Source organism: Lactuca virosa, chromosome 1, assembly GCF_052849685.1.
Source record: "Lactuca virosa cultivar CGN04683 chromosome 1, Lactuca_virosa_CGN04683_v6, whole genome shotgun sequence".
Classification (NCBI taxonomy): domain Eukaryota; kingdom Viridiplantae; phylum Streptophyta; class Magnoliopsida; order Asterales; family Asteraceae; genus Lactuca; species Lactuca virosa.
In genome coordinates, this window is record NC_136426.1 from 153,139,906 (window position 1) to 153,157,624 (window position 17,719).

General features: G+C 37.7%; 1 protein-coding gene across 1 annotated transcript; it reads left to right on the plus strand.

The window, feature by feature from the left end:
* The first annotated feature begins 5,952 nt into the window (after positions 1–5,952).
* LOC145122207 (uncharacterized) lies at positions 5,953–17,482 on the plus strand. Its single transcript, XM_079057849.1, has 7 exons — positions 5,953–6,057; positions 11,018–11,615; positions 14,000–14,581; positions 14,661–15,262; positions 15,369–15,523; positions 15,608–15,805; positions 16,843–17,482. Exons 1-7 carry the CDS (start codon positions 5,953–5,955, stop codon positions 17,480–17,482), a joined length of 2,880 nt encoding a protein of 959 aa, XP_078913975.1.
* Positions 17,483–17,719: the final 237 nt, after the last annotated feature.

The following is a 17,719-nucleotide window of genomic DNA, read 5'->3' on the forward strand; positions in this document are numbered from 1 at the left end:
TTGACTGGTGGAGGGTCGTTAGACGAACGGGTAGGACAAGGACTATAATTCTCCCTTCATTAAAAGTAATAATGATAAATACTAAGTAACTAAACACTTATAAATTCCCAATCTTAGTTACTTAGGAAAATGTGAATAAGGTGCTAATCCATGAAATTACACTTTGCACTTTGTTTAAACCGTTAGTGGAGCGTGTGTGGTTAACCGGCGCACTAACCTGGATTTAACAAAGTAGGCAAAGGGTAACTTAATATTTATCATAGTATCGGTGGAGCTCGTGTGGTTAACCGGCACATCGATTGAGGGGTAAATATTAAGGGTACCAAGTATATTTGCATGGTTACTTCACACCTTGTTTTGTGATCCTCGGCATCCCAGTCACAAAACCTGAAGGGCACACTCGAGATTGAAACATGCCATTGAAAAGTTCAATGAATCTCAAAAGATCTAGGAGTTTCAAATCCAATTAAAAACCTAATTACATTATTTCGTTTTTCATGGTGGAAATTGGTAAATCGTCATTTACCTACCTTCAACTATTTTATAACTTGGATTACGGCATCCCTCTTCCAGTTATAAATAGGTTGTTGGATCCTAGCCTTAATATTTCATATTGGGTGTTATATTAAGGACTTTAGATCAACTATCTTGAATATCTCCCAAAAGATGTCTAGTTCAGACATCTATGATCTTCCCAAATCTCTTGGAACTTTACTTCCTCCACCTCCTCCAATTATTCTCCCTAACCCACAAGTTCAAGGTCACTCAAGCCCTAATGGCAAGCAAGGTCTATGTGTGATCACATCTTAGAGATGAAGTCACATATTGACAAGCTGGGAGAGTTGGGTGTCAAAGTCTTGAGAAAGTTGGATGTTCAATCACTTTCTAAGTCACATAGTGAGTTCCTTTGGGACTACTATGAAACAGACTATGACATGAACCTTAATGATCATATCTATTTGCTTGGTGCTGCTGAATCAGCAACGATTTGGAACGATAGTAAAGCAAATTTGATTAGAAGATCAACTTCCCAAAAACTTTATGGACAGTGACAATGATGACACTGGAAATCCAGAAAAAGCATTCTCTTCCCAATGGAAAGGGATTGGCCATAGTCAACCCGGTTGACCAAATGGTAAGGAGAAAGGCTAAGTCTGAGATAGTCTCATTACCAAAGGGTCCATATGTTTATTTTGCCAAAGGAAGGGGCGTTGATTGCAAAGCTGCCAAGTTTACCTAAGGATGTTAAAGTCAATAAGTCTGACTCTACTTCAGGTAGAGCCCATTATCTAACTCTGTTAAGTTTCTATTCTAAGATCCTCATTACATTATGTGACTGGGTCACATGTTGATGTTTTAAGAATCAAAGAATGGAGAGAAAGCTTAAAGGAAGTATATGCTGATTCTGATCGCGTAGGTGGATTTCGATCGCATCAGAATTTTGAAGCTGTTACTTAGGAGTTATGATATATTGCTTAGGAATAGATAACAACAAGTTTTTCCGTATGCATTTGCACTATAAGGATAAGTTTTTTCTGCAAAGTTTTGAAATAAAATAAAAGTTTTTAATTTTATATTTATTTTAAATATCCTTACAAGTGGCATTTGTGAAAAATGGTTGTTTATATGATTCCATTGATAGCAATATTTGAAAAAAAAAATGGACTTGATTCTTTCGTTTGTGGTAGTGTCATAATTTACCAAATAAGGAAAGATTCTCATTCCCAAGGCTTCAGTTGGATAGAAACTTGGAATCATGCAAGTTGAATAGTATGATGAATGAGAACTTTCAAGCATTGGAAAATTAAGACTTGTTCACATGGATGTGTGAGTCAAGTTAAGGACTAAAGGGATCGAGTACACATTCTTGTGCACTGGTCAAGTCCACCACAAAGCTCGTTAAGACTATTCGTCATGATTTACTAAATTTTAGTAAATATGGTTATACTTACAAGTTTAAGTATAATTCTGAAACATTTGAAAAGTCTTAATGTATGGCAGAACGAATGGGAAGAATCAAATTAGGCATACAGATAAAAGTTTCTCAAATCTGAAAAGATGGGAGAGTACTTTAGTATCATGTTTTGTGATCATCTTAATGATTAAAGAACCACATCACAATTGGTCTTCTAAGGACATCTTAGTGCATTCTTATGACTAAGAAGAGGAGTCATGAATTGTTGAAATGGTTAAATCAAGAAGATGAGTCATACTTCGTTTCAAAACAAGTCTTAGAGTCATACTCCAAGACTATAAGTTGAGTGACATATCTTAAATAAAGGTTTATAACACTTGTCAAATGTAAGAGTAAAAGTGTCCTACACTTGTACATTTGAAGTTGGTAAGTTGTGATGTTTTGGATTAAACAAAGACCAACTAAGGCCAATTGTGTGAAGTGTTTGTCTTGATAAAGAATCCGCACTATCTCTTGAATATTTGGCAAGATAGTCTTATATGTCAAGAGGACAGTGGGAGTCTTAAAGATCCTAAAAAGAATTTCAAGAACTAATCAAGAATAAAACCTGAGGTTCTTCACTAGCACACGACTTGAGGTTTATAACCTATCATGTTGACATATTCTATACCCATTCTAGTTAAAGTTGGCTTTGCATAGGAGTTCTGAAAGTTGTCAATTGGTTGCATAACAACTTGGAAGCAATGGCAGACCCTGTACTGCCAGGTGGCAAGAAGTTAAGATTGCATAAGTTCAGTCCATTGAGTTTGGATTTGTCATTATCCTTGTCTTGTGACTATGGTTTTGACGATTCACATGGATAAGAACACATACACCAAAAATCTAAGGGCCATAAGGTTTCTCTCCGATTCATGAAAATGATGGTGAGGAAACACTTCCACCAAGTAGATTTGAAGCAGATGGCAAAAGGTCTAAACAATTGAGACTATGATTACGGCATCCCTTTTCATAGTTCTGAAATTGTTTAGACACACATGCATGCTATCTAAGGAAAGGTGTATGATTTTGATAAAGTTTTATCAAAGCATCTCGTATCAGAAATCTGAACTTTGGTAAGGAAGTCAATAAAGTATTGATTTCTAGAAGTCCAGCTGATTTCTGAGTACATGTCAAAGCTAGTGGGAGCATAAGTGTTATGCTAATAATCATCATTTTAGTGGGAGAAATGTTAATTATAGAAAACAAAAGTTTCAATTCGTGAGGCTGCAGGGATTGAAAAAGTTGTTTTGCTATAATTAAGGGAGAGGATATACTTCATTTCAGTTCTAAAGGCTTAGATTGAGACCTTAATCATCTTTAGTCAAGAATATATATATGAATTTCATGTTGGATTGGTTCAACTTAAGGAAATTCTATATATTGCGTTCTCAAAATTCGATTATGATTACGGCATCCCTCTTCATAGTCAAATTTTGAAAACATGGCAAATAAAAATATTGTAGAAAAAGATTGGTCTAGAATCATGTCTTTATGTGAGACATCATGAATCGTGTACCATTTGCTTTGGGTACAGGATCGATTGCATGTGCTATAATATTTGTCATTTCTAAATTTTTCCAAATGCCCAAAGGCATTAAGAAGGGAAAAGGTCTAGAATTGGATATGACTAAAATGATTAAGCAATTGTCGAGGACAATCTGAGGTTTACCAAAGATTGGTTGCTCAGGGACAGTTGGAAGTATAGTGCTAATTTTGGAAGGTACATATTGACATATTCTGAAAAGAGGCATCTCTTATTCAGAAGTGATAGTCAAAATGAGAATATGGAGTTGTCTCCATAGGTGGAAGTTATCTGTGTAAGATTAGAAAACTTAATGCAAGAAGCATGTCCAAAGCAATGTACTTTGAATATGAGACTTAGTTTCCATGGAGTTGATCTCCATTGGAATACCTTATAATGACTGTTGACAAGTCTTTGTGACTTTGTACATATTCATTACAGGAGGGTCAGTGCATATAAGTTTAAAATCTAAACAGATTTCGATAAATGATAGGAATTTGAAATTCTCACATTTTTCGATAAGGATTTGGGAGTGTGAAATTAGAATCATTGAAATTATGTTCAATTGGTTTATTTCACAAAGTAAGGATCATAGACAAACATAGAGTGCATACTTGGTGTATGGCAAAGCTATTGTTTAAGAAAAACATAGTGTACATGCTTGGAGCATGGGACAACTAGTGTTTTTAATTCAAGTATAAAGTTGATAAAACCGAAACAATGAATAATGAGTAATCAGTATGGTGATAAATAAAAGTGTTTATTTATATTCATAGGGTTTGATACCATATTTGATTCATTTATTCTTGTGTTTCACTTTGCATGTTTTGACTTCCAGAATAACTAAGTCGCTCTTCCTGAATGATTAAGTTATTCAAACCATCCACAGTCGGTCATATGTTGGAAGTAGATATGAATCAAGACTGTCATGGGTTGGTTTGTAGAGGTCCAAGTTGGTGGGCAAAGTGGTGCTACAACACTCATGAGTGCTCATAAGTTCTGAGTATTGGATTCAACCCGCGCTCATTTGAATCACTTCATGGATTTTATCACGAGTGATCATGAGACAATAATATCTTATATTCTTCAAACCTAGAGATATGAGTTGTTACTATGAGTTGGTTGTACATTGATTGCACGAAAACGCATTCGGTAACTCGATGTTATAAAACGTGCATTTGTGTATGATTCAACAAGTAGTAGAACAAGCCATATGAGTCGAAGTTTATCCATTCCTTTTACCTTCGAGATAAAAGCGATATCTGTGGGCCCCTCGATGATTTAAAGATGATACATGTGAGTGCTTGGCCAAGCCAGGACTGATTTGATTTGTTCAATCAGTCAGTCATCATGAATCGGAAATCGGGAAACAACAAATAGACAGAGAGAATGATTGATAATCCATGTCTCAGTCCATATGATATCTAGAATGGAGGAATATATGATCCCTTATCTAATGGACAAGTCATTGACAAAGGTCAGAGTTCATCGACAAGGTCAGAGTTCGACAGAAACTTTTGAGAGCTACGATTGCTGATCGGTTCCTGAAGTCATACGCAATAATAGTTTTAGACTTATCCAAGTGGGAGACTGTTGGATTAATGTCTAAGTCCATAACTATAATTGGTAAGACTTGACCCGACCTGGCATGGTCCATTTGGGTTGCATGGCATCATGCATTTGGATAGACTATAATGAGAGAAATAACACTTAAGGTTGGTTAATATATTATAAGTTCTAATATATTAATAAGGTTATTTAATTAGTATTGATCAAGAATTAATTTGGAATTAATTAAGTGATCAAAAGGAGACTAATTAAATATATGGGTTGATTGTGTAAATCATTCATTCTTATATATGTGGGCTTGTGATCCAAGATTCCTTATGTTGGACTAAGTCCATGGGGTGACCCATGGATACTCCATGGAGGTTAAAATCCATGGAGCATAAGGAATGGGTAAAGTTATGAGTTACATAGTGTAACCCTAATAGGCACCATATAAAAGAATCCCATGGCTCAAGAAATCGTGCACTAATGTGTGAATATGAGGGCTAGACGATTTCAAGGAGTGTTCCATTTCTCTCAAGTCATTCCATGTGCATTTGGTGTTGTGTGAACCATTTGAGGTGTCACACTTGGGGCACTAGGCACTCAAGCTTCATGGAGACAAGCTACATCAAACAAAGGTATGTATTCTATCCATTTGATTACCCAAGTATCAAGTATTGTATGCTAGATAGGGTAATACCTTGGAAAGTTCATAATTGCATGTATAATAGAGAAAACATAGATCCAAGGTATTTAGGGTTGCATGTACACTTAGGAGTGTTAGAATGCGCAAAAACCATCATTAGCCACCACGGTTGGCAGCCGTGGTGGTTTCCTCATGATTTCCGGCCAATAAAACGGTTAGCACAACAGCACCCGACTTTACACACCAAAACAGATGTACCCAGCCACCTGCTGGCACACGATGACGGCGGCGGCAGCGACGTTTACGCGTGGGCAAGAAGAGATGTGCGCGGTTGGCTTCGTCGGTGGAGAATGCAGTAGCAAACGGCAGCAAGGACGACCCAAGGTTGGCCTTTTCTGATCATCCGGTGCCACGGCTCCGAAAGGCAGCGTTCGTCTTCAGAGGCGGTGGTGATTTGGTGATCATCACATGTTACCGGCGAAAAGAAGAAGAAGAAGAATAAAGGACGGTAGTTTAGAACAGCAACGTCAGCCGCGGTACCGGTCTCGTCCTTCGTCGGAGTCATGAGAGGTCGTCGGAAAACAAGTGTAAAGGGGGTGGTGGCGGCGGCTGGAAGGAGGTGGGGTGACTGATGCATCATAACTGGTTTAGGTTTAGGGTTTGAGAGGGTAGCGCCTTTTATACCCCGACTCCCTTATAACATTTTCCCATAGTAACAAAATCAGCCCCTCTATCTTCTTTTTCTTTCAATTTTAATCCAAAAGTTACCATTTCTACCCTGACTCCAGAAACTCCTTTCAAATCCAATCTGCAATTTACCCAACAGACCCTCCTTCTACAAAACCTTTTCAACATAGGTCCAAAAGTTACCCTTTAGCCCCTGTTTCAATAAATTCATTACAAATTAGGTCCCAAAATTACACTTTAACCCCTGGAGATTCAAATCTTATCATTTGGCTTTCCGAAACCAACACCCCACTAATTATTATTTGATTTTGGACTATAATAATATAAAATAATAATAATAATTACTTCTCAGGGTTTCGGGTTTATTATTTAATTATTCTATTTTAAATGGGATGTTACGTATTTGTGCAAACTCTAATTAAGGAATAGAAAATTTTTTGCATAAAAAATTTACCTTAGGAAAATGCATGTCAATATACAAGTCTTTAACTCTAGGCAAGTTACTCAACATTTTGGTCAAATTTAGTTTTTCAAGTCATACAAAATCTTGTATGGGTTTTCCGAGAGTAATCACAACCCTAAAAAGGCATGGAGTGTCCAATAATCGGAAAAACATGGCATCAGGACAAGCGACAAGAGTCAAATCCCATAGTTTTGTAGCTTTAATGCCATTTTAGCATTGCATTTGGTTATATGCTGTAACCCGTAACCCACAAACCTCACATACTAACCCTATCATTGTATGCTTTAACTGAAAGTATAATGCCTTCAGTTAGTTTTCTATTTTCTTATAATTGCATCTATTGCTATGTTTATTCTAACCTGAAATATGAAACTCAAAACTAAAACATGAATGAAAGTGTATTATTATTAGGTTTTCATTAAACAAATAGCAACATACTTTTTGTATATTTGTTTATTATGGTATCCTAGTTTCATTTGATGGTATGTGTTGGGTTATAGGGCATTTTTAAACCCATAATAGCGGATAATTTAAATAATACTTATATGCCCATGGAACTTAAAGATCTACATCTCAATATATTACTACAACTACATGATAGAATATAATAACATACCTTTTAGCATCTAGAGACTTTCGGGCATGCAATCTTGTCCTTCCTACCTTTCTTGGATGGGAGGATCCAAAGTAAAATTTCTCTAATGGTTCACACCCAAAAGCACTAAATAGATTATCAAAAGAAAAATAGGAGAGAGGATCGAATTCTACAAACCCTAATGGGTGTTATAAATTTCTTCCTAAAGAGTAGGAGAAGAGAGCTCCGAAAATTCAAAGCCAAGGATGAGCCATATGGTTTGATCCCTAGCGCCCTATTTATAGGCAGTTATTTCTTAGTCTCAAAGCAACTCCAATCCCATGTGGGATAATCCATCAGTTTCGTCCAACTCCCTGTCTATTAGGGTATCTAGAATATTCTAATTAACTAACAATTAATTAATATTTAACCTCTTGAATTAATTAATTCCTAATAACTCAAAAATAGTTTCAAATTAATTTATAAAACCATTGGCACTTTTCTAACAATATGTTAATCATTGCAATTTGAAAGACAAACACAACTACAATATATCATACAATACAAATATAGAGTAATTATGACGAATGTAAATATATTTAGTAACTATGTGTTGTGTAACTAGATATATATGAATTTATTCAAGTTTTTACATAAATGTTGGGTAGCCCAATTGGCATAAGCGTACCCTTTGTCTAAAATAAGTGTAGGTTCGATTCTTCTTGTTGACAAAACTTGATGTTTTAAATTCAAGTTACAGCTTTGGCCATTACTTTATCCTATATATTTCATAATCAGCCCCTCCTTCCAATATGTTTAACAAATAAGTTTTCAAAGTTACTTAATTAGCCCTTGAACTTTTTATAAGTTTGTTTTCCTTATATATTAAAAAAATTATATTTAGGGCCCCATTTTTCTTCTTAGCATAGGGCCCTTAAAATCATGGAGTCGGCCCTGGTCAAAATTGTAAGATGAGCTTGTTCTAATTGTCATACTCTGGAGAAAAGGAGAACGGCCCAATTATTGTTTAATGAACAACTTCTTGGTCTTGATATTTATAAAGATGGAAACCTTTTGCAAATTTTTGATCATATGGTTTAGTTCGAATCGATTTCTAGTTGGTTCCATGTTGGATTCAAGATCCTAAAAAATAAAATGATCAAGATGACCATTTAGCATCCATAAATAAAGCAAATTATCGTCTATCATCTTTTCACTATTTACCTACTTTAAAATGATTACTACATACAGATTTTAAATTTGCGTACCTGCAAGAATAATAAATAGCATGCTCAAAACTTGATTGGGATTGCTAACCTTTATGTTCAGCAATAATAGATGTTAAACTTAGGTAAGGACTAGGTTAGAACTACAACAATTAACTATAAGGAAATAATAAAAAACTTAGTTAGCTTATAAAACGAATTAACAAGGGACCATTTAAGTTTGGAATATACTGAAAGATTTATTACATGAAGGAACTCGCCATCAATTATTAGTTGTTCAGTTTTGGGCAGGTTGATAAACATCCTGCCCAAATCTATTTTCTTGATTTCTACCCGATCCCGATCCTAAACGATCTTTCTGACGGATATGCCAAAAAAACATAACCAAGGATGGACTCTCTAATAGATTTGGGCAATACATTTAACTTCGGTGCTTAAATGCCATTGTAGTAGACGTTCCTACATATTTATAATATTAGCTTCTTGAGCTTTGAAAATGTAACGTCATCATTTTTAAAATAAATTATTTCAACATAATAAGTTAGCGGGAGACTTAGTTATTTATTTAAAAACATTTTCAAATCACAAACGTAACTTAAAAATCAAAATCATAATTCCAACCATTTAAAACATAACGAAAGGAAATGTTTGAGCTAGTAAAACATCTAACGTGTCCAAAAATGTATCATCTAAAACAAATATGACAACCCAAAAGTGACCCTCTCTTACCAAGCAAATATACTAAGCTACATGGACCAATCAAAGGCACAAAGGAGAAGAAAAAAGTCTCAGTCCATGTTGAGTGAGTTAATAAAAGTTGCATATAGTCGTAAGAAAACGTATTATTCACAAACAGATCAACTATACAATTTACGACAAAACAACATTAAGCAACGGATACCACATACTCAAATATACAACACATATAATAACAAATTCATCTTGTATCACCAAAATCATCACATACCACCAAAAGTAACACATATCACCCAAAGCATCACATATCACCAAAAGCAACACATATCACCAAAAGCATCACATATCACAAAAAGCACGGTATATCACCAAAATCATCACGTATCACAAAAAGCAACATATGACACCAAAAGCATTTTATCACAAAAAGCATTGCATATAACCAAAGCATCACATATCACGAAAAGCAACATATATCACCGAAAGCAACACATATTACCAAAAGCATCCTATGATAGGCATGATTCCATCCATACATGCTATCCTAAGGGAACTACCCTTTTCTATACTCGTGTCCCGTATTTTTGAATTCTCTAAGTGGCTCATGACTTCCACATGAAACACCAACCCCAGACACCCATTTCGCTACTCCGACTCCATGAAAAACAATTATCATGGGGGGTCATTCAAGATTTAGTACCAGTCTCTTCCTATATCCGTAACACCTCCCAATCCAATGTGATGTATATATTATCCCTCCTCAACAAGACCACACCACTCTAGTACACGAACACTATAATGACAATGTATATGTACCATATGTCGCGTGATCTTATAGATAGAGCAAACTATTTACACCTCAATGGCTTAAACTCTTTCCCATAAGGTCCTATGTCAACCTAATAGGTCCTCCAAAGTATCCAAATAAGATTAGTAAAAGTAACATATACTACCCAACCCACTAAGCATTAACCTGCAAAATTTAATAATTCATCACAATTAGCATGCAGTTTCATATGATCAACCAATACCATAATATTCACCAAATTCAACAAAAAATACCAAAGCATAGGCAACTAAACTGTTAATTATGTATATATTTATATGTTGTATAGTCTAGGGGTCCTTATGTAATTATTTCAAACTCTATATTATTTATACTGATGTTTTCAATGCAAACCCTAAGGGGGATAATTTCCACACTCAAACATGGTATCGAGCTTGGACAAGCCGCCGATGACCTAGCATACAAAATCAGTCGTGTTTTTTTTCGTTCGTTCTTTCTTCCTTCTCTGGGTACGATTTCACGCCTGCCTCCTGCCCACGTGTTATGCCACTCATCGACTGCAACCAATTGTCTATGATCTTATTTTTTGGTCGGCTCCAACCATTCACGTCTGTTATCCGCTGCCTCCATCTCTACAACATTCACGGTTTAGTTCGGTAAATTTACTCTAATCCCTCTTCCGAACGTTAGTTATCTAATTATTATTACGTTAGTTTATTACCTTGTGTTTTTTTTCGATTTTCCACACCATGACCACCGTTGCTGGAACCTCAAATACCGCACCTACTGCATAGCAACTTGTTTATGCTGTAACCAACGTATATAATTCCTTCAGTTTCAAACTCACATCTGACGGAACTAAATACAAACTTTGGTGTCGTATTTTTAAAGATATTTGTACCGGGGCTAAGGTTTTGGGTCATATTACTGGAAAATCTGTACCTAAAGATGATGATGATGAAGATTGGCACTCTATTGATGCTCGTGTCAAGTCCTGGTTCTATTCCACTTGTGATCCCTCCGTACTACAAGTTATTACCAAGGACTCATGCACCGCTAAAGACATGTGGGACAACCTACATGAATTTTTTCTCAACAATAAAATGCCAAGAATGCTCCAACTTCAAGAACAATTTCGTAACTCAAAGAAAGGTGCTTCCTCAGTTCATGATTATTGTCATAACCTCAAACGTCTTGCCGATGCTCTCCATGATGTCGACTCCGAAATATCCAAAGTCGAACTTGTCATGCAAATACTCCGTGGTCTACCGCCTTCCTACCATAGCATTGTTGACGTTGTTACCAACACCAAACCCTTCCCGTCATTCATGGAAGCCAAGAATATGCTTCTTTTACATGAAAACCGCGAAGATAACAATGACACGATGCTAGACCCGATGACTACCACCACAACGACTCTTTATTCCGTCCCTCACCAAACCGGAAAATCGAAAAACAAATGGAATAAAAACCGTAATAATAATCGGAATACTTCCAAAAGGGGGGGGGGTAATTTGGGTATTTTTTCCAACACTAGCTCTCAATTTGCAGGAATTATGGGACAGGAAATAAAGCCAAACCAAACATCACAACGACTCGGGATTGCTAACCTTTATGTTCAGCAATAATAGATGTTAAACTTAGGTAAGGACTAGGTTAGAACTACAACAATTAACTATAAGGAAATAATAAAAAACTTAGTTAGCTTATAAAACGAATTAACAAGGGACCATTTAAGTTTGGAATATACTGAAAGATTTATTACATGAAGGAACTCGCCATCAATTATTAGTTGTTCAGTTTTGGGCAGGTTGATAAACATCCTGCCCAAATCTATTTTCTTGATTTCTACCCGATCCCGATCCTAAACGATCTTTCTGACGGATATGCCAAAAAAACATAACCAAGGATGGACTCTCTAATAGATTTGGGCAATACATTTAACTTCGGTGCTTAAATGCCATTGTAGTAGACGTTCCTACATATTTATAATATTAGCTTCTTGAGCTTTGAAAATGTAACGTCATCATTTTTAAAATAAATTATTTCAACATAATAAGTTAGCGGGAGACTTAGTTATTTATTTAAAAACATTTTCAAATCACAAACGTAACTTAAAAATCAAAATCATAATTCCAACCATTTAAAACATAACGAAAGGAAATGTTTGAGCTAGTAAAACATCTAACGTGTCCAAAAATGTATCATCTAAAACAAATATGACAACCCAAAAGTGACCCTCTCTTACCAAGCAAATATACTAAGCTACATGGACCAATCAAAGGCACAAAGGAGAAGAAAAAAGTCTCAGTCCATGTTGAGTGAGTTAATAAAAGTTGCATATAGTCGTAAGAAAACGTATTATTCACAAACAGATCAACTATACAATTTACGACAAAACAACATTAAGCAACGGATACCACATACTCAAATATACAACACATATAATAACAAATTCATCTTGTATCACCAAAATCATCACATACCACCAAAAGTAACACATATCACCCAAAGCATCACATATCACCAAAAGCAACACATATCACCAAAAGCATCACATATCACAAAAAGCACGGTATATCACCAAAATCATCACGTATCACAAAAAGCAACATATGACACCAAAAGCATTTTATCACAAAAAGCATTGCATATAACCAAAGCATCACATATCACGAAAAGCAACATATATCACCGAAAGCAACACATATTACCAAAAGCATCCTATGATAGGCATGATTCCATCCATACATGCTATCCTAAGGGAACTACCCTTTTCTATACTCGTGTCCCGTATTTTTGAATTCTCTAAGTGGCTCATGACTTCCACATGAAACACCAACCCCAGACACCCATTTCGCTACTCCGACTCCATGAAAAACAATTATCATGGGGGGTCATTCAAGATTTAGTACCAGTCTCTTCCTATATCCGTAACACCTCCCAATCCAATGTGATGTATATATTATCCCTCCTCAACAAGACCACACCACTCTAGTACACGAACACTATAATGACAATGTATATGTACCATATGTCGCGTGATCTTATAGATAGAGCAAACTATTTACACCTCAATGGCTTAAACTCTTTCCCATAAGGTCCTATGTCAACCTAATAGGTCCTCCAAAGTATCCAAATAAGATTAGTAAAAGTAACATATACTACCCAACCCACTAAGCATTAACCTGCAAAATTTAATAATTCATCACAATTAGCATGCAGTTTCATATGATCAACCAATACCATAATATTCACCAAATTCAACAAAAAATACCAAAGCATAGGCAACTAAACTGTTAATTATGTATATATTTATATGTTGTATAGTCTAGGGGTCCTTATGTAATTATTTCAAACTCTATATTATTTATACTGATGTTTTCAATGCAAACCCTAAGGGGGATAATTTCCACACTCAAACATGGTATCGAGCTTGGACAAGCCGCCGATGACCTAGCATACAAAATCAGTCGTGTTTTTTTTCGTTCGTTCTTTCTTCCTTCTCTGGGTACGATTTCACGCCTGCCTCCTGCCCACGTGTTATGCCACTCATCGACTGCAACCAATTGTCTATGATCTTATTTTTTGGTCGGCTCCAACCATTCACGTCTGTTATCCGCTGCCTCCATCTCTACAACATTCACGGTTTAGTTCGGTAAATTTACTCTAATCCCTCTTCCGAACGTTAGTTATCTAATTATTATTACGTTAGTTTATTACCTTGTGTTTTTTTTCGATTTTCCACACCATGACCACCGTTGCTGGAACCTCAAATACCGCACCTACTGCATAGCAACTTGTTTATGCTGTAACCAACGTATATAATTCCTTCAGTTTCAAACTCACATCTGACGGAACTAAATACAAACTTTGGTGTCGTATTTTTAAAGATATTTGTACCGGGGCTAAGGTTTTGGGTCATATTACTGGAAAATCTGTACCTAAAGATGATGATGATGAAGATTGGCACTCTATTGATGCTCGTGTCAAGTCCTGGTTCTATTCCACTTGTGATCCCTCCGTACTACAAGTTATTACCAAGGACTCATGCACCGCTAAAGACATGTGGGACAACCTACATGAATTTTTTCTCAACAATAAAATGCCAAGAATGCTCCAACTTCAAGAACAATTTCGTAACTCAAAGAAAGGTGCTTCCTCAGTTCATGATTATTGTCATAACCTCAAACGTCTTGCCGATGCTCTCCATGATGTCGACTCCGAAATATCCAAAGTCGAACTTGTCATGCAAATACTCCGTGGTCTACCGCCTTCCTACCATAGCATTGTTGACGTTGTTACCAACACCAAACCCTTCCCGTCATTCATGGAAGCCAAGAATATGCTTCTTTTACATGAAAACCGCGAAGATAACAATGACACGATGCTAGACCCGATGACTACCACCACAACGACTCTTTATTCCGTCCCTCACCAAACCGGAAAATCGAAAAACAAATGGAATAAAAACCGTAATAATAATCGGAATACTTCCAAAGGGGGGGGGGGGTAATTTGGGTATTTTTTCCAACACTAGCTCTCAATTTGCAGGAATTATGGGAGCACACCCAAATGCACAAGCTACAAATCAATCTCCTTATTTTTTTGGTGTGCAAAATGCTACTGCTTACCCTCATGCCCCATTGCAATTTAATGTTCCAACTCAAGGTGGCCCACTGCCACTCACGCCTCACATTGTCGGCGCCTATAATCCTCCATTGGCCCATCATGTGTCTTTGGCCCAACAGCCAATTGGACCTACAATTCTGCCCCAGCAGATTAGTTTAGCGCCGCAACCACATGCTGCTTTTTTTGGGCAGTCCATTAACTCATCTTACAGGCCCATTTCAGCCGGATTTGAACAGCAGCCCAACGCCCTAATTTCTTCTCTTGGTCCGACTTTTCAAGCTCCAAATCAGCCCACGGATTTGTCTTCAATTTTCCAAGCAATGTCGATCCAACCTCCACCCGACAATCAACACTACATGGACACGGGGGCTAGTTCACACATGAATTTTAATCAAGGTAATATGCGTTCCCTCACTCCGTGTAATTCTAAATTCATAATGGTTGGTAATGGTGCTATTATTCCGGTTTCTCATATTGGTCAAGCTTTTCTTCCTTATTCTCGTGATAAATTTTCTCTTAAAAATGTTTTAGTGTCAAATCAAATAATCAAAAACTTAGTGTCTGTGCGTAAATTCACTACTGATAATTGGGTTTCTGTCTCTTTTGACCCTTTTTGGTTTTTATGTTAAGGATCTTGACTTCGGTGCCCTTCTTCAGCGATGTGACAGTGTTGGTGATTTATACTCGTGCACTCCTCCCACTCCGGTCACGGAATCCGCTCTCGCCGTAGTATCGCTTCCCACTTGGCATCGCCGCTTAGGACATCCTGGCTCTTCCGTTCTCCAGTTTTTGATGACACATCGTTTTATTTCTAGTAGTAACAATAAATTTTCCATTTTTCATGCGTGTCAACTTGGTAAACATTGTAGGTTGCCGTTTTCTTCTTATGTGACTAAAACTACTCGTGTGTTTGAGCTTGTTCACTCTGATTTATGGACATCTCCCGTTACTAGTTTGGGTGGTTTTAAATACTATATTCTTTTTCTTGATGATTTTTCGCATTTTTTGTGGGTTTTTCCGTTACGTGCAAAATCTGATGTTTATGCTGTTTTTTGCAATTTTCACATGTATGTCAAAAATCAATTTAAAACTGACATTCAATCTTTTCAGTTTGATAACGGTCGCGAATTTAATAATCATCTCCTTCTCACGGATCTCCAATCGAATGGCATTACTATTCGCTTTTCTTGCCTTTATATATCTCAGCAAAATGGAAAAGCCGAATGATCCATACGCTCTCTTAACAACATTATTCGTACGCTTCTCTTTCAGGCTTCCTTAGCTCCTGTATTTTGGAATGAGGCTCTTCTCACTGCTGTTCATACTATCAATCTTCCTCCCACCACCACTCTATCTTTTAAGACACCATTTGAAGTTTTCTTTGGGTTCTCTCCAAAGTATGACCATCTTCGGGTCTTTGGTTGTCTGTGCTACCCCAACACATCGTCCACCTCTCCTCATAAACTTTCTCCCCGATCCACTACGTGTGTTTATCTTGGGCCTGCTCCCGATCACAGGGGGCATAAGTGCCTCGATCTAGTCACACAATGTGTCATCATCTCTCGGCATGTCATCTTCGATGAAGATCACTTCCCCTACTCTGATTTTCATCCTACTCCTTCCGAGTCTGATTATGCTCAGTTCACTCCGGACGATGATCCCCCACCCGTCATCTCTCCTTCCGTGGCCCCTTCTACCACTGACCAGGTGGTCGATTCACCACCCTCGCCCACACTCGTTCAACCACCCCCCCTTCCCCAACCGCTGGTCATCCCATGACCACTCGCTCTCGTACTGGGTCCCTAAAACCTCGAGTCATTCTGAATCTCTCTGCTACCTCCGACATCTCTCCCATTCCCAGATCCACAGCTCAGGCTATGAGTGATCCAAATTGGAAACTTGCTATGGACGCCGAGATGTCAGCTCTCGCTGACAATCACACATGAGATCTTGTTCCGCGACCTCCTTCCGCCAACATCGTTGGCTGCCGGTGGCTATACCGTCACAAATTTGACTCCCACGGGAACCTTGACCGATATAAAGGTCGTCTCGTTGCTCAAGGCTTCTCCCAGAAACCTGGACTTGACTTCGATGACACCTTTAGTCTGGTTGTCAAACCCGCCACCATTTGTACCGTTCTCAGCATTGCTGTTTCTCGTCGATGGCCGATTCATCAACTAGATGTTAAAAACGCCTTCCTTCATGGCGATTTAACAGAAGAGGTTTATATGAAGCAACCTCCTGGCTATGTTCATCCTTCTTTCCCTGATCATGTTTGTCGACTTCGCAAGGCTTTATATGGCCTCAAACAGGCTCCTCGTGCCTGGTATCAGCGATTCGCCGTCTTCATCTCCTTGCTTGGATTCTCTAGCAGTCGTTCGGACACGTCTCTTTTTACTTTTCACCGTGGCACCGAAACCATCTACCTTCTTCTTTATGTGGACGATATCATCCTTACTGCTTCCAGCGCAGCGCTTGTCACGCGCGTAATCACTCGTCTCTCGTCTGAGTTTGCCATGACAGACTTAGGTCCCCTCTCTTTCTTTCTCGGCATTACTGCTACTCGATCCTCAGACAGCCTGTTTCTTTCCCAGATTGCCTTTGCCAAGGAGATTCTCTCTCGTGCCAATATGCTCTCCTGTAAACCGTGTAGCACTCCGACGGACACTAAATCCAAGCTCCCTCCCTTTGGAAAGCCAGTTTCTGATCCAACCCTTTATAGAAGTCTTGCGGGAGCGTTATAATATCTGACTTTCACTCGTCCAGATATTGCGTATGCGGTTCAACAGGTCTGTTTGTTCATGCATGATCCTCGCGAACCACACTTCCATGCCCTTAAGCGAATCCTTCGTTATCTAAAGGGTTCTCTTCGTCATGGTCTGTTCATCCGTCCGTCTCATGTCGATCGTTTGGTCTCCTACTCTGATGCTGACTGGGCTGGCTGTCCTTCGACTCGTCAGTCCACCTCTGGGTTCTGCGTT